The sequence below is a fragment of the Scedosporium apiospermum genome (assembly GCF_000732125.1).
Source record: "Scedosporium apiospermum strain IHEM 14462 chromosome Unknown SEQ_SAPIO_0099, whole genome shotgun sequence".
Lineage (NCBI taxonomy): Eukaryota > Fungi > Ascomycota > Sordariomycetes > Microascales > Microascaceae > Scedosporium > Scedosporium apiospermum.
The window spans coordinates 718,017-734,812 of NW_015971800.1; the positions used below are offsets into that span (position 1 = coordinate 718,017).

The window sequence follows — 16,796 nt, forward strand, 5'->3', positions numbered from 1 at the left end:
ATTGGACTCCGATCCGGTCGAGTTTGACAAAGGCGCGTGTAAATCAATTGAAGGGCGCACACAGAGAACAGACAAACCTTTCTCACCATGATGTTCCTTGGATAACCTTTAAACATATACATGTAGTCAAGTCTCGGACTCGTAGAGATGTAGCTTCGAAGAATAAAAAGAGAGGAAAAGAACACAAATAAAGGCCCTTTGAGCAGACATTAGGCTCACAAGACATTCCAATCATCATGTCAAAGATAGAAATCGAACTGAGTACTCCGCAACCCGGGGCCGGTCCAGTCGAAAGAAGCGGTGCCGAGAGCAGCTCCGCCTCGGTCCGTGAAGTGGCTTTCAACAACGATGCGTCCACGGATCATCTCACCCTCGAGCGGGAAGCCGTGTCCCTTCCGCCCATGGACGGCGGCAAGGATGCGTGGCTTTTCCTAGCAGCTGTCTTCGTTGTCGAGGCTCTTGTTTGGGGTGGGTTTTCTTCTTTTTTCTGATTCTTTTTAGCTTTTGCCTTTTTGCTATCAAAGGACCGTCGAGTGTTCGACATTCGATATGAGATTATATGGACACCTGTGCATACGAGTACTAACACCGAAAGTAGGGTTCCCGTACGCCTTTGGCGTCTTTCAGAGCTACTACAGTACGCATGAACCCTTTGCAGGCGCCAGCAACATTCCAGTCATTGGCACATGTGCAATGGTACGTTTCCAAGCAATGCAATCAACCGTTCATGTTTGTTACTGCCCACTTCTCGATATGAGTATAGACTGAACAGAGCCAAAGGGTATCATGTACCTTGATGGTCCCATTGCCATAGGCCTCCTTCAACTATTCCCTCGATACGCCCGCTGGGGACCCCTCGTTGGACTCCTAATCATGTGCCTGTCCCTTTCCCTGAGCTCCCTCTCCTCTACTGTAACCCACCTCATCGCCACCCAAGGCATCTTCTACGCCATAGGCGGCTCCATAGCCTACTGTCCCTGCCTCATCTACACTGACGAGTGGTTCGCCCGCCGGAAAGGTCTCGCCTACGGCATCATGTGGTCCGGCACCGGCCTCGGTGGCATCCTCATCCCCTTCTTCCTCGAATTCCTCCTCAACAAGTACGGCTTCCGCACAACCCTCCGCGCCTGGGCCGGCATCCTGTTCGTCCTAACCGCCCCGCTGTGCTACTTCATCAAGCCCCGTCTCCCCATCGCGCACCGGACCCACTCCCGCCGTCCCAACCTCAATTTCCTCCGCTCGCGCGTCTTCCTGCTGCATCAGCTCGCCAACATCATCGAGGCGTCCGGATTCTTCCTGCCGGGTATCTTCCTGCCTTCCTTTGCCCAGTCTTTCCTCGGGGCCTCTTCTTTCCTCTCCGCACTCACCATCATGCTCGTAAACACCGCCGCCGTCTTCGGTTGCGTCGCCATGGGTTTCTTGACGGATAGATTCCACGTGACGACCTGCATCCTCGTGTCTACGATAGGCGCCACGATCGGCGTCCTCGTAATCTGGGGATTATCCACGTCTCTCCCCGTCCTCTACGTCTTCTGCCTCATCTACGGCTTCTTCGCCGGCTCCTTCACCTCGACGTGGCCTGGCGTCGTGAAACAGGTTGTCCAAACCGAAGACCGCGCCGGTCGCGGCGTCGACCGATCCATGATCATCGGCTGCCTGGCTTCCGGTCGTGGGATAGGGAACGTCATATCGGGCCCGCTGAGCGAGGTCCTCATCAAGGGACATCCGTGGCGCGGCCAGGTCGGCAGCGCGTATGGAAGCGGGCATGGCACTCTCATTGTCTTCACGGGTGTGACGGCTTTGCTGGGTGGCACTACGGTGTTGTGGAGACGCTTTGGGTGGCTCGGTTGATGGGAACTTATAATCAATTTGCATTGATCATGCTAGGTTTTGGTCCTTAGCAAGTCCCGGTCGTGGGAATCAAAGCCTAGTCTAAAATAAAAGGAGTGAAGAACAGAATATCCCCGCCCGCCTGTGAACCCTTGTTTTTGTTTTGTTTCTAAATGTCAATAATGACTCCTCCCGAGAGCCATTAATTTTGGATGTCCGTATAACAGAATATGTGTGGAATAATCCAACCTGACGAAACCGAAGAGAAAAAAAAAAGGCAAACCGACAATAGAATGAAAGAGAAGACTGGTCCGCATTGAATTAACCATAAGTGGAGTCACCCCGCGCAAGCAGAGGCCGCTCCCAAGGTGTATCATCAATGCTATCCGAGTCGCTACACTCGGATAAAACGTCGTGCGCCTCTTCCGTGTTGTTATACAAGAAATATTGAGTGAAGACGCCAAAATCCAACAAGAGGGTTACAACGCTGCCTGCAAGCCAAGAAAGATTCACGAGGATGTATTTCCCATAAATCTTCCCGGCCTCACCAGGAGCGCATCCCTCTTCGCCGCACCGTGGCTCGTAGGCGAAGATAGACAGGACGTAAGTAATGTTGCCTAGGCAGGCGAAGAGGAAGAAGAGCATGCTCAGACCGTCGGTGCTCTTGCGCTTGTAATTGAGGATGAGTTGTGGTATGCGGGAGAGGATATAGAGTGCGGCGCATAGGTATCCGAATATCTGGCCCCAGAGACTGAAGGTCAGGGTTTCGCCTGGCTCACCGTCATGCGGTGTGTCGCGAGATTCGGGGCCGTTTCGGCCGAGGTACCACCCCAAGACACCTGCACCGCAGACCATGAGAACAGCTAGTGTGTTCCATCGTATGGTTTGAGAGACGGTCGGAGGCGAAGGAGGGGCCTCGAATGGGTCGGGGACTATAGGTACGGCTGGTGATAGGTTCGACCAGTCCGAGCCTCGTCTCTGTCGTCGTCGTCGTCGGTGCTCGCGTAGAAGTCTCGTGCGTTCGTTCACAGGCAAGCCACCTTCAAGATTTTCGGATGGTTTCGGCGACGAAGAGACGACTTCGTCCTTCCAAGTGAATCCTCGGTAATAGAAACATTGTAGTAGCAATACAATATCGGCAAAGGTATAGTAGAATGCAAGGATGATCTGGAATGCAAGCCTCGTTAGCATAATTCGCACGGTCTGGCATTGGCACTGGAGGGAACGAACCATCGTTGGAAGCACTCCTTGGATGACGGCACCCAGAATATTAAAGACGTCGCCGAGAAGCCATACTATTAGGAATTGAATCGACAGGCCATCTGTGCTTCCGCGCTGGAAGTTCTGCAATATTTGAGGAGAGAAGACGACCACTACAGCGAGAGTTAGCTTGGAAACCTAGGAAGAGTTCGGATCAGTGGTATATCGAGGAGGCCGCGTACCCCAGCATGCTATCGAGATCGATCTAGACAAATCCCTATTAGCGACCCAAAACACCACGCGAGGCTGAACCTTCGCCCAAAAGACTCACCCGCAAATGCCTGAAATGGCCTCGACATCCAAGTTCAGCGGTGCGGTAGGTGGCGCCATACCGACGCTGGAGAGTCGACGAATTGACTACGTTTCTCGGGAAATGGTCGCGAACATGTGTCTCTGGTGATGCTGCCCTTTCCGGCGAGGCTGATGGTTGCGTTTCGTGGGTAACAGGGACCGAAAGGGCATCAGAGGCGAGAACGAGAGTCACGGAGTGAATAGCGTCGAAGCCTGGACGTCGGCGCTGTCGCTTTTTTTATGCCGGACGAAGCCGCCAAGGGGCCCCGCAATGCGAGTTTATGGGGCCAAAGTCTGCCCACTTCCAGGCTCGGCGGGCCCGAGCTTGTTGTTTAGTGTACTTTGTACTCCGTAAATAGGAGTCTTCATTACTGTCTAGAGTCATATTTTGTTCTTCACTGCTCACACGGCAGACACACGACAGACCTCTTTGGCCTAGTCGAGAAAGAATGGTCTTCCTTGAAGAGAAGAACGGACAGTATTTCTTGTTTTTTATTCAGCTTCGGGATTATATCCCGCTCGCTCCCGGTATTGAATTCGGTTCAAGATTATGGAAAAGGGAAAATGGATATCCCGATAGATGCATACCCTTTTTAATTCAACGCGAGAGAGAATTTGCCACAAAACGCGGTTCCTCAATTTTTGGTGTAGGGATTGCTTGGTTGATTGAATAATTTTTCAAACCTCAACTCGGCCCTGATCTCTCAACAAACTGAGGGCCATCCACCATTCACCATGTTACCTCTAGCATTCAGGTCGTTATGCGCGAACTGCTTGCATCGCACATATCCTGCGAGGCCCGTAATATCCCAGATCCAGCCATGGACCGATATCCGCACGATTCGCCGCCAGGCGAAGCCATCCCGCATGGTTCTATCAAAAACAGTCGCGCAACCACCCTCAGCTCGAAAAGTCAAGTTTAATAGGAAACAGGTCGAGGGCCCCTTTGGAGGAATGAACCAGACCGTTGCGCGACTGCCACCGAAAGCGGAGAAGGGCACCAGTGAACCGGGCCAGACATACGGCAAACTGAAGAAGTCGGACGCGAGAAAGGCGATGAAGATGCACCGGGCGCTAGCGGTGATTTCCTACGGAAAGCGAATGTCGATCAAGGCGCGGATACAAGATGTCGATTCCTTTGATGCATTCGACCTTTTGCCTTCTGTCAAAGAGGCGCTTTACTGCGATGCTTTCAAGGGCATGGTGGATGTGAAGCCGACACCCGTGCAGAGACTGGCGATCCCGGAGCTTCTTGGACAAGGACGTCACAGGACGAAGACCCCTGCCAAGGAGTTCCTGTTGGCTGCTGAGACTGGGTCGGGGAAGACTCTGGCGTATCTGGTTCCCGCGATCAATGCGTTGAAGATCGCTGAGGCGCAGGACACAGAGATTCAGGAATATCAGAGACGGTGGAAGGAGGAACAGGCTAGGCTCAAAGATAACTCTCTGAAGCCTTCGGAGTTCGACGAGCCACACCCTACGATGGCGCGCCCCAAAGTTGTCGTTCTCGTACCTACTGCCGAGCTTGTGGACCAGGTCGGAGCGGTTGCCAAGTCCCTATCGCACATTGTCAAGTTTAGGACGGAGAAGCTTTCGGCGAATCTGCCGGCGAACACGATACACAGAAACCTCTACTCCACGAGGGGAGTGGACGTCGTCATCTCTACCCCCCATCTTTTCGGCTCCATTGCGCAGTCGGATCCCAATATTCTCTCTCGCGTTACCCATCTAATTGTCGACGAGGCGGATTCACTCCTCGATCGTAGCTTTTCGCCCGTTACAATAGACATAATCGATAGAGCCAAGCCATCCCTGAAACAGCTTGTTGTCTGCTCTGCGACCATACCGAAGAGGCTGGATAACTACCTTTCCCAAGAGTACCCCGACATGGTCCGAATCACCACTCCCAACCTCCACGCCATCCCCCGCCGAGTTCAGCTTGGTGTCATCGACGTTTCCAAAGACCCGTACCGAAACAACAAGAACCTAGCCTGCGCCGACGCCATCTACAGTATTGGCCGTGAATCCTCCCGCCACGAGGGTCCCGTCAAGGATGAGATCGACGTGCGACGCATCATTGTCTTCGTTAACGAGCGAGAGAAGACGCAAGAAGTAGCGGATTACCTCGTATCGAAAGGTATCAACGCAATCGCCCTCCACCGCGACACCTCGGAGCAGCGACGCTCTGAGATGCTGGCCTCTTTCACATCCTCAGAACCCATGCGCATCCCTGCGCCGGAACCGGCTCCTAAGGGCGTGCGATCGCTTCCAAACGTCAAGGTTATCGTCGCGACGGATCTCGCCTCCCGAGGCATCGACACGCTGGCGGTGCGTCATGTCGTGCTTTACGATGTACCGCACACGTCTATCGACTTCATTCACCGTCTCGGACGCGCCGGACGAATGGGTCGTCGTGGAAGGGGGATTGTCCTTGTCGGAAACGACGACAGGAAGGACGTGGTCGCGGATGTGAAGGAAAGCATGTTCATGGGTCAGGCGCTAATTTGATTCAACGGCGGCGGGTGGTTGGAATGATCAATTGATATGTGTACATTACAATCTCAAAATGTATAATAGCCTACTTAGAAAGCTCTTTGCGTTGTAGAACGGTGTAATACTAGACTATGAACCTATGCGGGAATGGAAAGTACATCTCACATGATTGAAGAGCTGTGAACCAACAATTGAAGGCTCAAAGACGTGGATCTGGAAGAGCTGGAGAGTTGCAGCCATTTGAGGAGGAGAAGTTCGTGTCGAGGTACAGCTGTACTTCGTGCTTTGACTGAAGCACAGACCAACTCTTGAGCTTGACGCGACAACACTTTTGCTGGACAAATCGCGTCGAGGACCCCACATGGAGTTTAAGTACCTCCCGACCTACGAAGTACACAGGTACCCCCCAAGTTCCCACCCACAACAGCTCTTCCACGACGCGTCGGGCTAAATTTCCTTGACACCAAGCATCCCTCATCATCAGTAACATCTTACCACGGCCATTTTATTTTAGCAGGCAATTGCTGTGCGCACCAGGGAACCCATATTCTCCCACCGAAACTCGAACACTCCTCAGCATCACATAGAACGATAGAGAATCCCAGCGCAGCACACACGCACAAATGCCTCGCCCGAGACGAACGCGCCGCACACGGGCAGTAGCCCGTGCTGAGCCTGAAACCACAGCTCCCACCCAGACCGAACCCGACGTGATTCCTTCAACGCCATTGAAGCCGACCGAAGACGCGCAGCCGGATAGTTCAGAAAAAGAGAATAGACCTAGGGACGCGGTACGATCACGAGTTTCCGCTGGGAGCCTCCGTCGTCGAGGACGCGCTCTGAGAGAATCGACGATGAGGCAGTCTTTATCGAGGGAACCGGAATCTGACGAGGATAACGCGGCGGAGGTTGATTCGCGGGAGCTCTCGGATCCTCCTGATGTCGAGATGAGTAGGCGTGAAACTGCGACGCCGCTCATGAGGCGAGATGTGTCGGGACTGGATGTCGACGAGGAGATCTTCTCCGACATGTACTCTGAGCTTGAACCGCCTTCGACTCGAGGCCGTTCGGCTAACACGTCAACTTTGAGCGTCGGCCAATTCAAGAGGAGATCTCGCGCGCCTAGCGTTGTTAGTCGTGATGGCGGACCGATTCGACCGAGCAGTCGAGGCCAAAATACACCAAGTGTTAGTTCAACGTTTAACTTTGGCCAGTTCAGACGGCGCGCGAGGGAGCCTAGTATCTTGGGAAGGAACCGCAGAGCGCAGAAGGAAACGCAGACCACGGATCAGTCGGCATCTGAGAGCGAGCTTGAACTTGACGGAGAAGACTCTGCTCCCGATGCTGTGTCTACGCCTCTTAATCGTCGACGATCGCAACGGGCTGCGTCTGCTACTCGCGCACCTCAGCCTCCGTCCTCAGGTCTGAGGTCTCGAAAGAGGAAGAGCGGTGAGATTGAACATGAGGCGAGTGACCGGCCAGAGAAGACAGCCCGTGCGGAACGGAAACAGTCAGAGGAACTCGGGGAAGTGCAGGGCCAGGAGCAGGCGGTGCAACAAGAGAAGGGACGGGAAGCTACAGACGCCCCAGCAGATTCTGAAGAAGATGACGATTCTAGCCTCTCTGACGTATCCTCGCTTCCATCGCCACTCTCCGCCACTGCTGCCCATAATGAACGGCCAGTCACGCCAATCAACGCTACCATGGAGGAGATAATGGCTCCTCCAGCTAGCTCCGGTTCAGACGACACCGAATGGCCATCGATCCGGAAACTCGCCAACCGGAGACGCCGCGCGGCCACTCCCACAACGCCCCTTCACGCTCGTAACGACGACGATATCCTGTCCGACATCTCGTCCCCGCCTTCCCTTACGCATTCACCCAATTTGCCTGCCCGTAGGAGGGGCGCTGGCAGGGTCCGAGGCCGGCAGCCGACTAGGGAACCAACGCCCGAACCCCTTACTTCCGACCTTGCGTCCCTGCTCCCGAAACGCCGAAGTAAACGTTCCCGCCGAGATGACGATGACGTCGGTAGTGAAGACGAAGATGTCGAAGACTTGACCCTCGCAAGCGATGATGAGGATGAGCTCGCCTACTCACGTTCCACGAGGAGGCGGGGAGGTAGTCATTCTCGAGGCAGGGGAGCTTCGGCTCGCCCTCCATCGCGGCAAGCTGCCCGAGCCGAGACCCATGCTAGATCTGCAGCTGCTACAAGGAGGGAGCAGGCTGGTTCCGAGCCCAATCGGCGTGTTACGCGAACATATGGCGGTTCCAAGCCATCGAATCCCGATGACAGCTTTGCGCCGCTGCCGGATGACTCGTTCACGACCAGCGGGCTTGTGATCGATGATCCGAAGGAGGAACTGAAGAGGGCGTCGCACAAGTTTAAGGAGGTGGATAAGTGGGAATTAGAGTACGAGGAAGTTGCGGAGAATCATTCGTCGTCGGATCCTGATGCTCGGTAGAGGGAGAAGGTCAATGGTCTTTGATGTTGGGTTCGGTGGTTTTTATTTTTATTTTTATTTTCTTTCTCTCTTGATTGTTTCCCGTGGGTATAAATAGGGTGTTCTTCGCGGTGGAGGATACGGATGGTGCTTCATGAATTCGGAGGTAATGAGGTTTTCTTGCGGTTTTCTGTTCATGGGACTTTGTTTTTTTTTCTTACATTTCATCCTTCTTCCTTTAGCGATGCAGAATGGATAGGGCAATCGTGTATTTATTTCACCCTCACTCATTTCATGACTCCCGCTCTAGATGTAAACTTGCCTATGTGTTCCAGGGTGACCGATGTCAGCTGGTATTTATTTTAACACCAAACAAAACATTATCGTAACCGTCATGATCCACGCCGTCGTATGCCCAATAACGCCAGGATATCATATGTTCATGAGGACTTGAGGTCTAGCGCAACAGTGTACATGTCCTTGATGGGTATTAAAGGGGAGAGAATATTGGGATCTCGTAAGGAAGCGGTGATGGCGTCTGGTAACCGGCCAGTCATGAGGAGGGCCTAAGTGATATATGTTAGCAAAAAGCTCGAGTGTGGGAATCTGTGTGGGACACATCATAGAAGCTCTCACCCTCTTGACATTGGCGAATGTGTCCTCTCGGTCACAATGCTCTTTGATGACCTCCTCCGCCTCGAAATCCACGTAAACCCTCGTATCCCTTATCCTAACAATAACGTTGTCCACCCTCACAAACAACCTCGCCAACAACAACATCCGCTTCTCATGCACACGTAACTTGACGCTATACACCGAGATGCCATTATCATCCAACTCAGACTCGTACAAAAACACCTCATCAGAAAACAATATCGGATCCCGCCTCTTCAGCAACTCCAAAGGTATCTTTTTCTCCGTCCTCTCAAACTCCCTCCTCCCTTCAACACCACCCTCCAAGGTCCCCGAATACGTACTCGAATAGCTCCAATCGTACGGATTCACAACCTCCTTGATATCCCCGCTCGAATTCTCCCTCGAAGAGGCCCAATCCTTAGCATACGCCACCTGCAGCATATTCTCAGCCGTCTTGCCCACGGCGTCGAGGGCGTCATAGGCGTTGAAGGAGAGCGACCAGCCCGTGGGCAGGTGGGCCAGGCGCACGAGGTTGTCGCCGAAGATCATCTCGGGCACGGGGATGCCGAGGGACTTTTCCATGGTGGATATGGGCCCCGCTTTGGAGATGGGGAGCTTGCGCGTGGAGATTTGGAAGGTGTGCTGGGTGTGGGTTTTAGTTGTGCGGGAGAGGTGGGAGGTGGAGGGGAAGGCTGTTGGTGGTGGGGGTTCCATTTTGGCGGGCGGGCGATTGCGGCGGTTCGGTCGCAGTGGTGTTTTTCGTTCTTTTTTATCTTTTTTTGTTGTTTTCTCGGGCGAGGGATTGAAAGGAGCTTGACGAAGTCGAGGGTTGGGGTGACGCGAGATGGTGCTTGCAGTTGAGATCAGAGCTCTGGCCGAGGTGGGGTCAAAGTTGTTGATGGGCAGTTGGAGTTGAGTTGATGGCTGCGCTACAATTCAATGTCCCACACTTCCACACTTCCCCGCCAAAGATTAGTCAGGGACAAACAAAAACACTTCACTATTAGGACTTGGAGTTAACTTGGAGTTGAGTTGATAGTGGGACACAATTGCGATGCTATTTGACTCTTTACAATTCCGAGCACATAATCCTCTTCGCGAAACTAGGCGACTTTGTTGAATCATGGTGCAGTTGGGTCAAGCACGACCTGAGCAGACTTGCCTGAGAGGTACGTTTCACAGCTCAATGGACCACAACTGGCTGGAGAAAATTGCCGGTTAGAGGCGTCTCAATCGACGCCGGCTTCGCAAGCCCTTTCATCCTCTACGCCGCGCCCAGATCTCTAATACGAAGGGTCGAGATGGCGTGCCTTGAAATGCTTCTTCCATGCCTATTTTGTGACCTTTCCTTTCCCATGCCGTGGCTATTGGTTTACGCACACCTATTCATTTCCCTCTCCTTTTCAAAAACAGTTATTTTTCTGACCTGTCTTCTCTCTCGTCGCTCCTGGTTCCCCACGCTTGGCGCTTACTCTTCATTAGCCGCTTAGCGCAGAAGCTAAAATGAACAACAGCGGCGCAGCCTGCGCTGGCGATCCGACGAGTTCGCAGTTCAGAGGTTCTAGAATCTACCGATTGAATTCCGGCCTATCCTAAATTGCACCACGAACGGCATACTGGTGAGTTTATCACTTTCTCAGGTACTCACGTACGCAGCTGGGGCGGGATGACGGTATGGCTTTATGATCACGGACTTGCACTTCGTTGTCCGATGGTTCTCTCTTGAACCTGTTACTGCTAGCTTAGCTCTATCGCGACCCCGCCGCTAGCAGCCACAGGCTCATCATAGGATTGTGTCCAGAAGCACTGACTTTGCGTCTTCTATAGGTGCCATGTCCCTGGACCTGACCGACTTGTCCCACCAAAATAACGCTCTTACTAGGGATTATTTTCTGCCTGAGTATGCAACTATAGCCTGGAGTGCACACAGAAAAAAAAAAAACATAGCCGATTCGTCTTCAAAGATGTGAAGGGCCACACCAAGGTAATGAAGAAGTCTGAGTGCGTTAAAACTTCCGGGTTTTTTGGTATACAAGGGAAGAAGAGGCTATATTGCAGAGAGAAGTTGGAATAGACTCCTTTCTTTCACATATAGAGGAGTTGCAGGTAGGTGTAACGAGCTCAGCATTAGCTAGGGATGTAGACCGACTAAGATAAAGGCTAAGGAGATAAGTGCAAATGGACACATACACTCACTCTCTCATTCACACTCACACACACTCTCTCTGTGTGTGTGTTGTGTGTTTGTGTGTCTGCAGCTCCTCTCCATCTTCTTCTGTCATGTCGTAGAGTAACGACGGAAGGACACCGCCGTTGGTAAGTGCGATGCACGAGTGCTTACTGAAACGTATATGTAGTTATATGGGGATGATGTTTATGTCGGAAGCTGCATAGGTAATCGTTCCCTTTGCGCTTTCGGCCCAATATAGTCTCAAATCACAAAACTACTGCTCAAGAAAGTGGCCATCCAGCTGTTGAGCGTCACAGGAGGATCAGGCTGTTTTCCATTAGACGAGACAGACCCATTCAAGAAAGGTATACCAATATTCAGGACTAGTCTTCTCAGAAATCAAACCGCCACTTATACCGACAGTCACACAACCTTACCTTCGCAGGCGCCTATGAACTCTCACGAAAGGACGCCCATAGACATACCACGGATCCTCCTCCCACCGTTCCTCCCATCATTCCTACTTACTCGCCGCTCATGCCTCTCCCGCTCCTCGTCCTCCGCCGGGATTATCTGATCCTTGAACAGGGCCATACCATACAGTATTGTAAGGGAACCGTCCTCGTTCGTGGCTCTCAGGGCCGGCCACATACAAGTTGATATCTGCGATGATGGGGTCCTTGTCTGCGGAGACTCGGCTGGTGTAGGAGGAGTAGGACGGTTCCTCAGGTTCCCGTTGGCCTGGCCTTGGGCGTTGCCATTGCCCCGAATATTGGTGGCAGCAGGGCCCCATAGCTGAACTCTGTCCCAGTTATTATCATCGTTGCCCAGCCGTCCCAGCTGGACATTCCACCTCCCCTTAACCCGCTGAATGGCCGCCCACTCTTTCTGCGCGGTCCCGCACAAACTGTCGAGGTCGGCTCGGAACGCATCCCTCGACTGCTCCAGTATCAGCGGCTCAAGGCACTTGGTGACATCTTGCTTCAAGTTCCGCCTGGCGCTCTCCAACACAGCCCGATTATAATCCGGAAGGTGTTCCAAGATGGCAAGCAGCGCCGATCTGCAACGTGCCTCGGCGGTAGGATCCTCTGAAGCTAGGTCAGACATGGCCTCGGCAAAGTCCCCCTCCCTCTCGATGGGGCAAAAAATATGCTGGCATAGAGCAAAGGAGATTACGGCGACCCCTGCAGCGACGCGCATTTGTTTGGCGACGATGGAGTTTGTGGGTGGGAGAGTGATGCTCTTAACGAGGGCTTGCTCTTTGATATCTTTCCAGTTAGAACGCTCGGTGAGGATATCATTGCCCAGATCTACTGAGAGGTACTTTTTTGCCAATTCGTTGACTGAAGACCATAGAGCGGACCATCGATTTTTACTTTTGACGTTAGATTTATCGTTGACTTAGTCAAGATGGCTCAAGGAGGGGATGAGTGATAGCCACACAAACATACATATTCTTGGTCGCCTCCGAGGTGAGTTCCACCCGTAATCGTCCAAGCTCCGCTACTCTTTCCTCTTTCTCCCCTAGATCTCTCTCCTGTCTCTCCACAAGAGCTTTGGTCTCGTGGAGCTCCTTGACAAGCTTCTTTTTCTCTTGCTGAAGCTGGATGCATTGTTCCTGGAGAGCACGCAGCTGACTTCTCGTTTCGTTCGACTCCTTCGAAAGGCTCTCTTTCTTCTTTACGGCGTCATCAAGTGTAGTCTCATATGCGGCATTCTTCTTTCGTAATAGGGATAGTTCCCTGGCAATGTTCTCCGCCTGGATGATTCTCGGATCTTGTCGAATGGTGCCGGCGAAGGCGATAAAGGCCTCTACGTCTTTTTGGGACTGGTCTAGTGGTGTCGTCATGGTGGATACGAGGAGGAAATGTGAGAGTTAAGCCAGGGACTTGGACATTTGAGAGATAGATCTTTGGCAATCTCATGCTCATGGGTTATGGATGGGGCGTTGTTGACATTTTTATATCTGATATTGTCGTTGATATTCGCAGCCTGCCTACGATGATGGCCCTCAACTTTGCCTGCTCTCAATACGGATATATCCAGATATCATATCAGAGGCACCGAACACCTCATACCACCCACCTAAGCCTGCATATGGTGTGCGAATAAGGCTAATGATACTATTGAACCACGTAGCATGGGGCTGGCGTGGCTTATGTACGTCTTCTAAGGAGGAAGTCGATGAGCCAACGACGGGTTAGGAAATAAGGAAGTTGGTGGTGGCCGGGAGCGGGGTTGGACGCGGGAGGCCAACCCGCCCCGATGGAGATACCGTAAAAACCGGGCCGGGTCACGTAGAGGCGAGCCGAAACGCGGTTGTGTGTCAGATGATTGATACGTATCTGGGCCGATGCGGGACATGGAAGGTAAGGCATCGAAGAAGTATTTCTATGTAAGCATCGCCACATTCTCAGCGAAGCTAGGACTTGAGATTATGCTAACAATTGATCGGTCAGAAATCTTCAAGCTACTTACGCAGGTCATGCTTCTGTGCCTCGCCGAAAAATGTCTTCCAGTGTCTTTACCCGCTTGTATGATTGTGGTGTATGTTGTCCAAAAGGTGTGTCTTCGGACATTGCGGCAACTCCGTGTTTTGGAGCTGGAGTCTACGGTAGGAGTGTTTTCGAGTTTCTTGGAATCGGTAAGAATGCAACGCCCGACGGTAGTAGATTAGCTAGGCCGCTGATCTCAAACTCTGTCAGGTTGAGGGTCTTGAAACCATACGGTCTTTTGGTTGATCCAAAGCTGTCATAGAGAACCGCATCCTCAGTGTCGATTCCTCCCAACGGCCAGAATTCCTTCTTTTATGTCTCCAGGGTTGGCTCAATATCGTTTTCGATCTCCTAGGGGCAGCTATTGCAACAAGCGCTATTGCCATAGCCGTCGCATCTAGGGGCCATGTCACAGGTGCACAGGTCGGAATTGCCCTCAACATCATGCTTGTGGCAAACTCGACGTTGCTCAGACTTGTGGGGAGCTGGACTACGTTGGAGACGTCTCTTGATACCATTGCGCGCTTGAAAACGCTCGAGGAAACGACGGCATCTGAGGATGGGAAGGTTTTGGGGTTAGATCCTCCCGAAAATTGACCTTCCAGTGGGCATATCGAATTTACGAACATCACTGCATCCTACCAGTACGTAATATTACTATTGACGACTACGTATACCGATAGCTAACAATGATAACCATCTCTAGGTCCGAGTCAGCTGCTTTACGGAATATGAGCCTGACTATTATCGCAGGCCAGAAACTAATCGTTTGCGGACGTACAGGCAGGTAAGGCTTTCCCCACTGCAAAGCAGCACCTAGAGATTTAACATCTGAGATGCTCACTTTATGAATAGCGGTAAAAGCACATTGCTCTTGACACTCTTGCGGCTTCTGGAATTGCAAACGCGGAAAGATTGAGCTGGACGGCATTGGAATCAAGCACGTGAAGCTCGAGCTGCTTCGACGAAGAGCCTTTATAGCAGTATCGCAAGACCCTTTGATCTTGTCAAACGAGACCTTGCGTTGATGGGGATAATCTTTCAAGTTCCTTCACACCCATCCGGGTGCTTCGTTGACTGTCGCGGATGATTACCTAAGCCAGAAATTCCAACGACGACCAAGCAAAACAGGGCTCCCCTGGGTGCGTTTCCCATTGAATTCACTGGAACGAAGAAAATTTTGCTTAATTAGTATCTCAGTGTAGAGAGGGAAATATTTCACTAACTAACTTTGAATATTCGAAAATGGACCCAAGGATTGAAGCCATCGTTTATCTGATGTTGAGTCGCTGTTCAAATCGGCGCTTGTCGGTGGGTGTTGGGCGGCTACCCGTTGCCCTGTCAACAGCACCGACACTGACTAAACAACAACCATCAAAGAAGCGCTGCTCCCACCAAGAGCTTCATTGAGACTTCTTCTTTTGCTTGTAATATATGGCATCGAATATCCATCTCCACCAGCACCGACGAGAGCAGAAAACATTGCAGCCTTGGAGGTTCTCACGTCCTTAAATATCCTCAACTCCAATTGATCAATCCCACACCTGTGCCTTGCTCTCTTACATCTTGCTACCTAGCAACATGGCTACCCGGACTCTGGAGGCTCGCTTCGACAGTCTTTCTGTTAACGATGAGAATGACCCTCATGGCGACACCAAGTATAGCAAGTTGGTATGTTACAAATATCCCAGACCCGCCCATCGAAACCAATCGCTGGTCGAACTCCTAGTAACGGAATGACGTCTAGCTTGCATCAGCAAGTCGGCCAACCCTCGTCAAGGTTGCCCTTCAATCCCAAAGCGCAAACGCCAATTCAGCAATCGTGACCCTCCCATCCCAAGCTGCTCAACGAAAGAACCCACCCTCGCCCACAAGAAAACCACTTCCCACTTCAGCCCGCGCCTCCTCCTCCACCGAGGCCGACAACGAGCGGAGATCCACGGCCCTCGTCGAGCAACCCTCAGTGCCCAAACAATTCCACCTCGGCATGTTCGAAATAGGCCGGCCGCTAGGCAAAGGAAAATTCGGCCGCGTCTACCTCGCCAAGGAACGCACGAGTGGGTTCATCTGCGCCCTCAAGGTCCTGCACAAGAACGAGCTCCAACACGGCCGCGTCGAGAAGCAGGTGCGCCGCGAAATCGAGATCCAGAGTAACCTGCGCCACCCCAACATCCTCCAGCTCTATGGGCACTTCCACGATAGCAAGCGCGTCTTCTTGATCCTGGAGTTTGCTGGTAAAGGGGAGCTGTATAAGCACCTGCGCCGCGAGAACCGGTTTCCTGAGTGGAAGGCGGCACAATATATTGCACAAATGGCCTCCGCACTGCGTTACCTCCACCGCAAACATGTTATCCACCGCGACATTAAGCCCGAAAACATTCTCGTCGGCATCCACGGGGAAATCAAAATCTCCGATTTTGGCTGGAGCGTTCACGCGCCTAATAGCCGTCGCCAGACGATGTGTGGTACCCTTGACTACCTCCCTCCCGAGATGATCAAGCCTGGTAGTTCGGACAATTCGTACAACGAAAAGGTTGATCTGTGGAGTTTGGGCGTCTTGACTTATGAATTCTTGGTTGGTGAAGCGCCATTCGAAGATTCGCAGGTCATGACGCAGAGGAGGATCGTCAGGTGCGACATGAGCATCCCGTCGTTTGTGAGCCCCGAGGCGAGGGATCTGATCAAGAGGGTAAGAAGAAAAAGGAAGAGCCTGGTTCGGCTCGTCTATGAAACCCCACCCGCCGTCTGATTTTGGCAGATGTGCTGACCCGTTCCGCAGCTCCTCGTGCTGGACCCTGAAAAGCGCATACCTCTCGAGCAGGTCCAGACCCACCCCTGGATCATCAAACACTGCGTCAAGGGAGAGCGCGCTACGAATCGAGAGCGGGAGCAGAGGAGGTCGTGAAGAAGAGTAAGAATAACTAATGACGTAATGCTCACGGCGTATTCAGAGACAACTGGACTGGCTGGCTAAGCCTAGAAGATTGACGGGAATTCGTTATTTTTGAAATGGCGTTGGGGTTTATTGTTGCATGTCCGGAGTCGGGAACTTCTTTTTTTTTTTTTTATTCTATTCTTTCCTTATTCTACTTCGTTGAATTTTAGATTCAAGAAGCCCACGATATATGTACTGCTCATACGTACTCCGTCCGTTTCGGACAGGTCTTTGGGGGTTCC

General features: G+C 52.2%; 5 protein-coding genes and 2 pseudogenes across 5 annotated transcripts; 4 read left to right on the forward strand and 3 right to left on the reverse strand.

The window, feature by feature from the left end:
• Nucleotides 1-236: 236 nt before the first annotated feature.
• On the forward strand, nt 237-1,851 carry SAPIO_CDS5645 (putative major facilitator superfamily transporter protein; the record flags this gene model as incomplete). The annotated part of the gene is made up of 3 exons (XM_016787931.1): nt 237-468; nt 599-696; nt 781-1,851. 3 exons carry the CDS (start codon nt 237-239, stop codon nt 1,849-1,851), a joined length of 1,401 nt encoding a protein of 466 aa, XP_016642246.1.
• Nucleotides 1,852-2,151: 300 nt separating this feature from the next.
• On the reverse strand, nt 2,152-3,420 carry SAPIO_CDS5646 (Uncharacterized protein; the record flags this gene model as incomplete). The annotated part of the gene is made up of 4 exons (XM_016787932.1): nt 2,152-2,997; nt 3,061-3,203; nt 3,273-3,295; nt 3,362-3,420. 4 exons carry the CDS (start codon nt 3,418-3,420, stop codon nt 2,152-2,154), a joined length of 1,071 nt encoding a protein of 356 aa, XP_016642247.1.
• Nucleotides 3,421-4,116: 696 nt separating this feature from the next.
• Nucleotides 4,117-5,889, forward strand: SAPIO_CDS5647 (annotated as a pseudogene; the record flags this gene model as incomplete).
• A 608-nt stretch (nt 5,890-6,497) lies between these two features.
• Nucleotides 6,498-8,339, forward strand: SAPIO_CDS5648 (annotated as a pseudogene; the record flags this gene model as incomplete).
• A 419-nt stretch (nt 8,340-8,758) lies between these two features.
• SAPIO_CDS5649 (Uncharacterized protein) lies at nt 8,759-9,668 on the reverse strand (the record flags this gene model as incomplete). The annotated part of the gene is made up of 2 exons (XM_016787933.1): nt 8,759-8,884; nt 8,955-9,668. The coding sequence occupies 2 exons, from the start codon at nt 9,666-9,668 to the stop codon at nt 8,759-8,761; spliced, it is 840 nt and encodes a 279-aa protein (XP_016642248.1).
• Nucleotides 9,669-11,385: 1,717 nt separating this feature from the next.
• SAPIO_CDS5650 (uncharacterized protein) lies at nt 11,386-12,973 on the reverse strand (the record flags this gene model as incomplete). Its single annotated transcript, XM_016787934.1, has 3 exons — nt 11,386-11,451; nt 11,653-12,499; nt 12,576-12,973. The coding sequence occupies 3 exons, from the start codon at nt 12,971-12,973 to the stop codon at nt 11,386-11,388; spliced, it is 1,311 nt and encodes a 436-aa protein (XP_016642249.1).
• A 2,227-nt stretch (nt 12,974-15,200) lies between these two features.
• Nucleotides 15,201-16,524, forward strand: SAPIO_CDS5651 (Uncharacterized protein; the record flags this gene model as incomplete). The annotated part of the gene is made up of 3 exons (XM_016787935.1): nt 15,201-15,290; nt 15,367-16,308; nt 16,399-16,524. 3 exons carry the CDS (start codon nt 15,201-15,203, stop codon nt 16,522-16,524), a joined length of 1,158 nt encoding a protein of 385 aa, XP_016642250.1.
• Between the last annotated feature and the right edge of the window lie 272 nt (nt 16,525-16,796).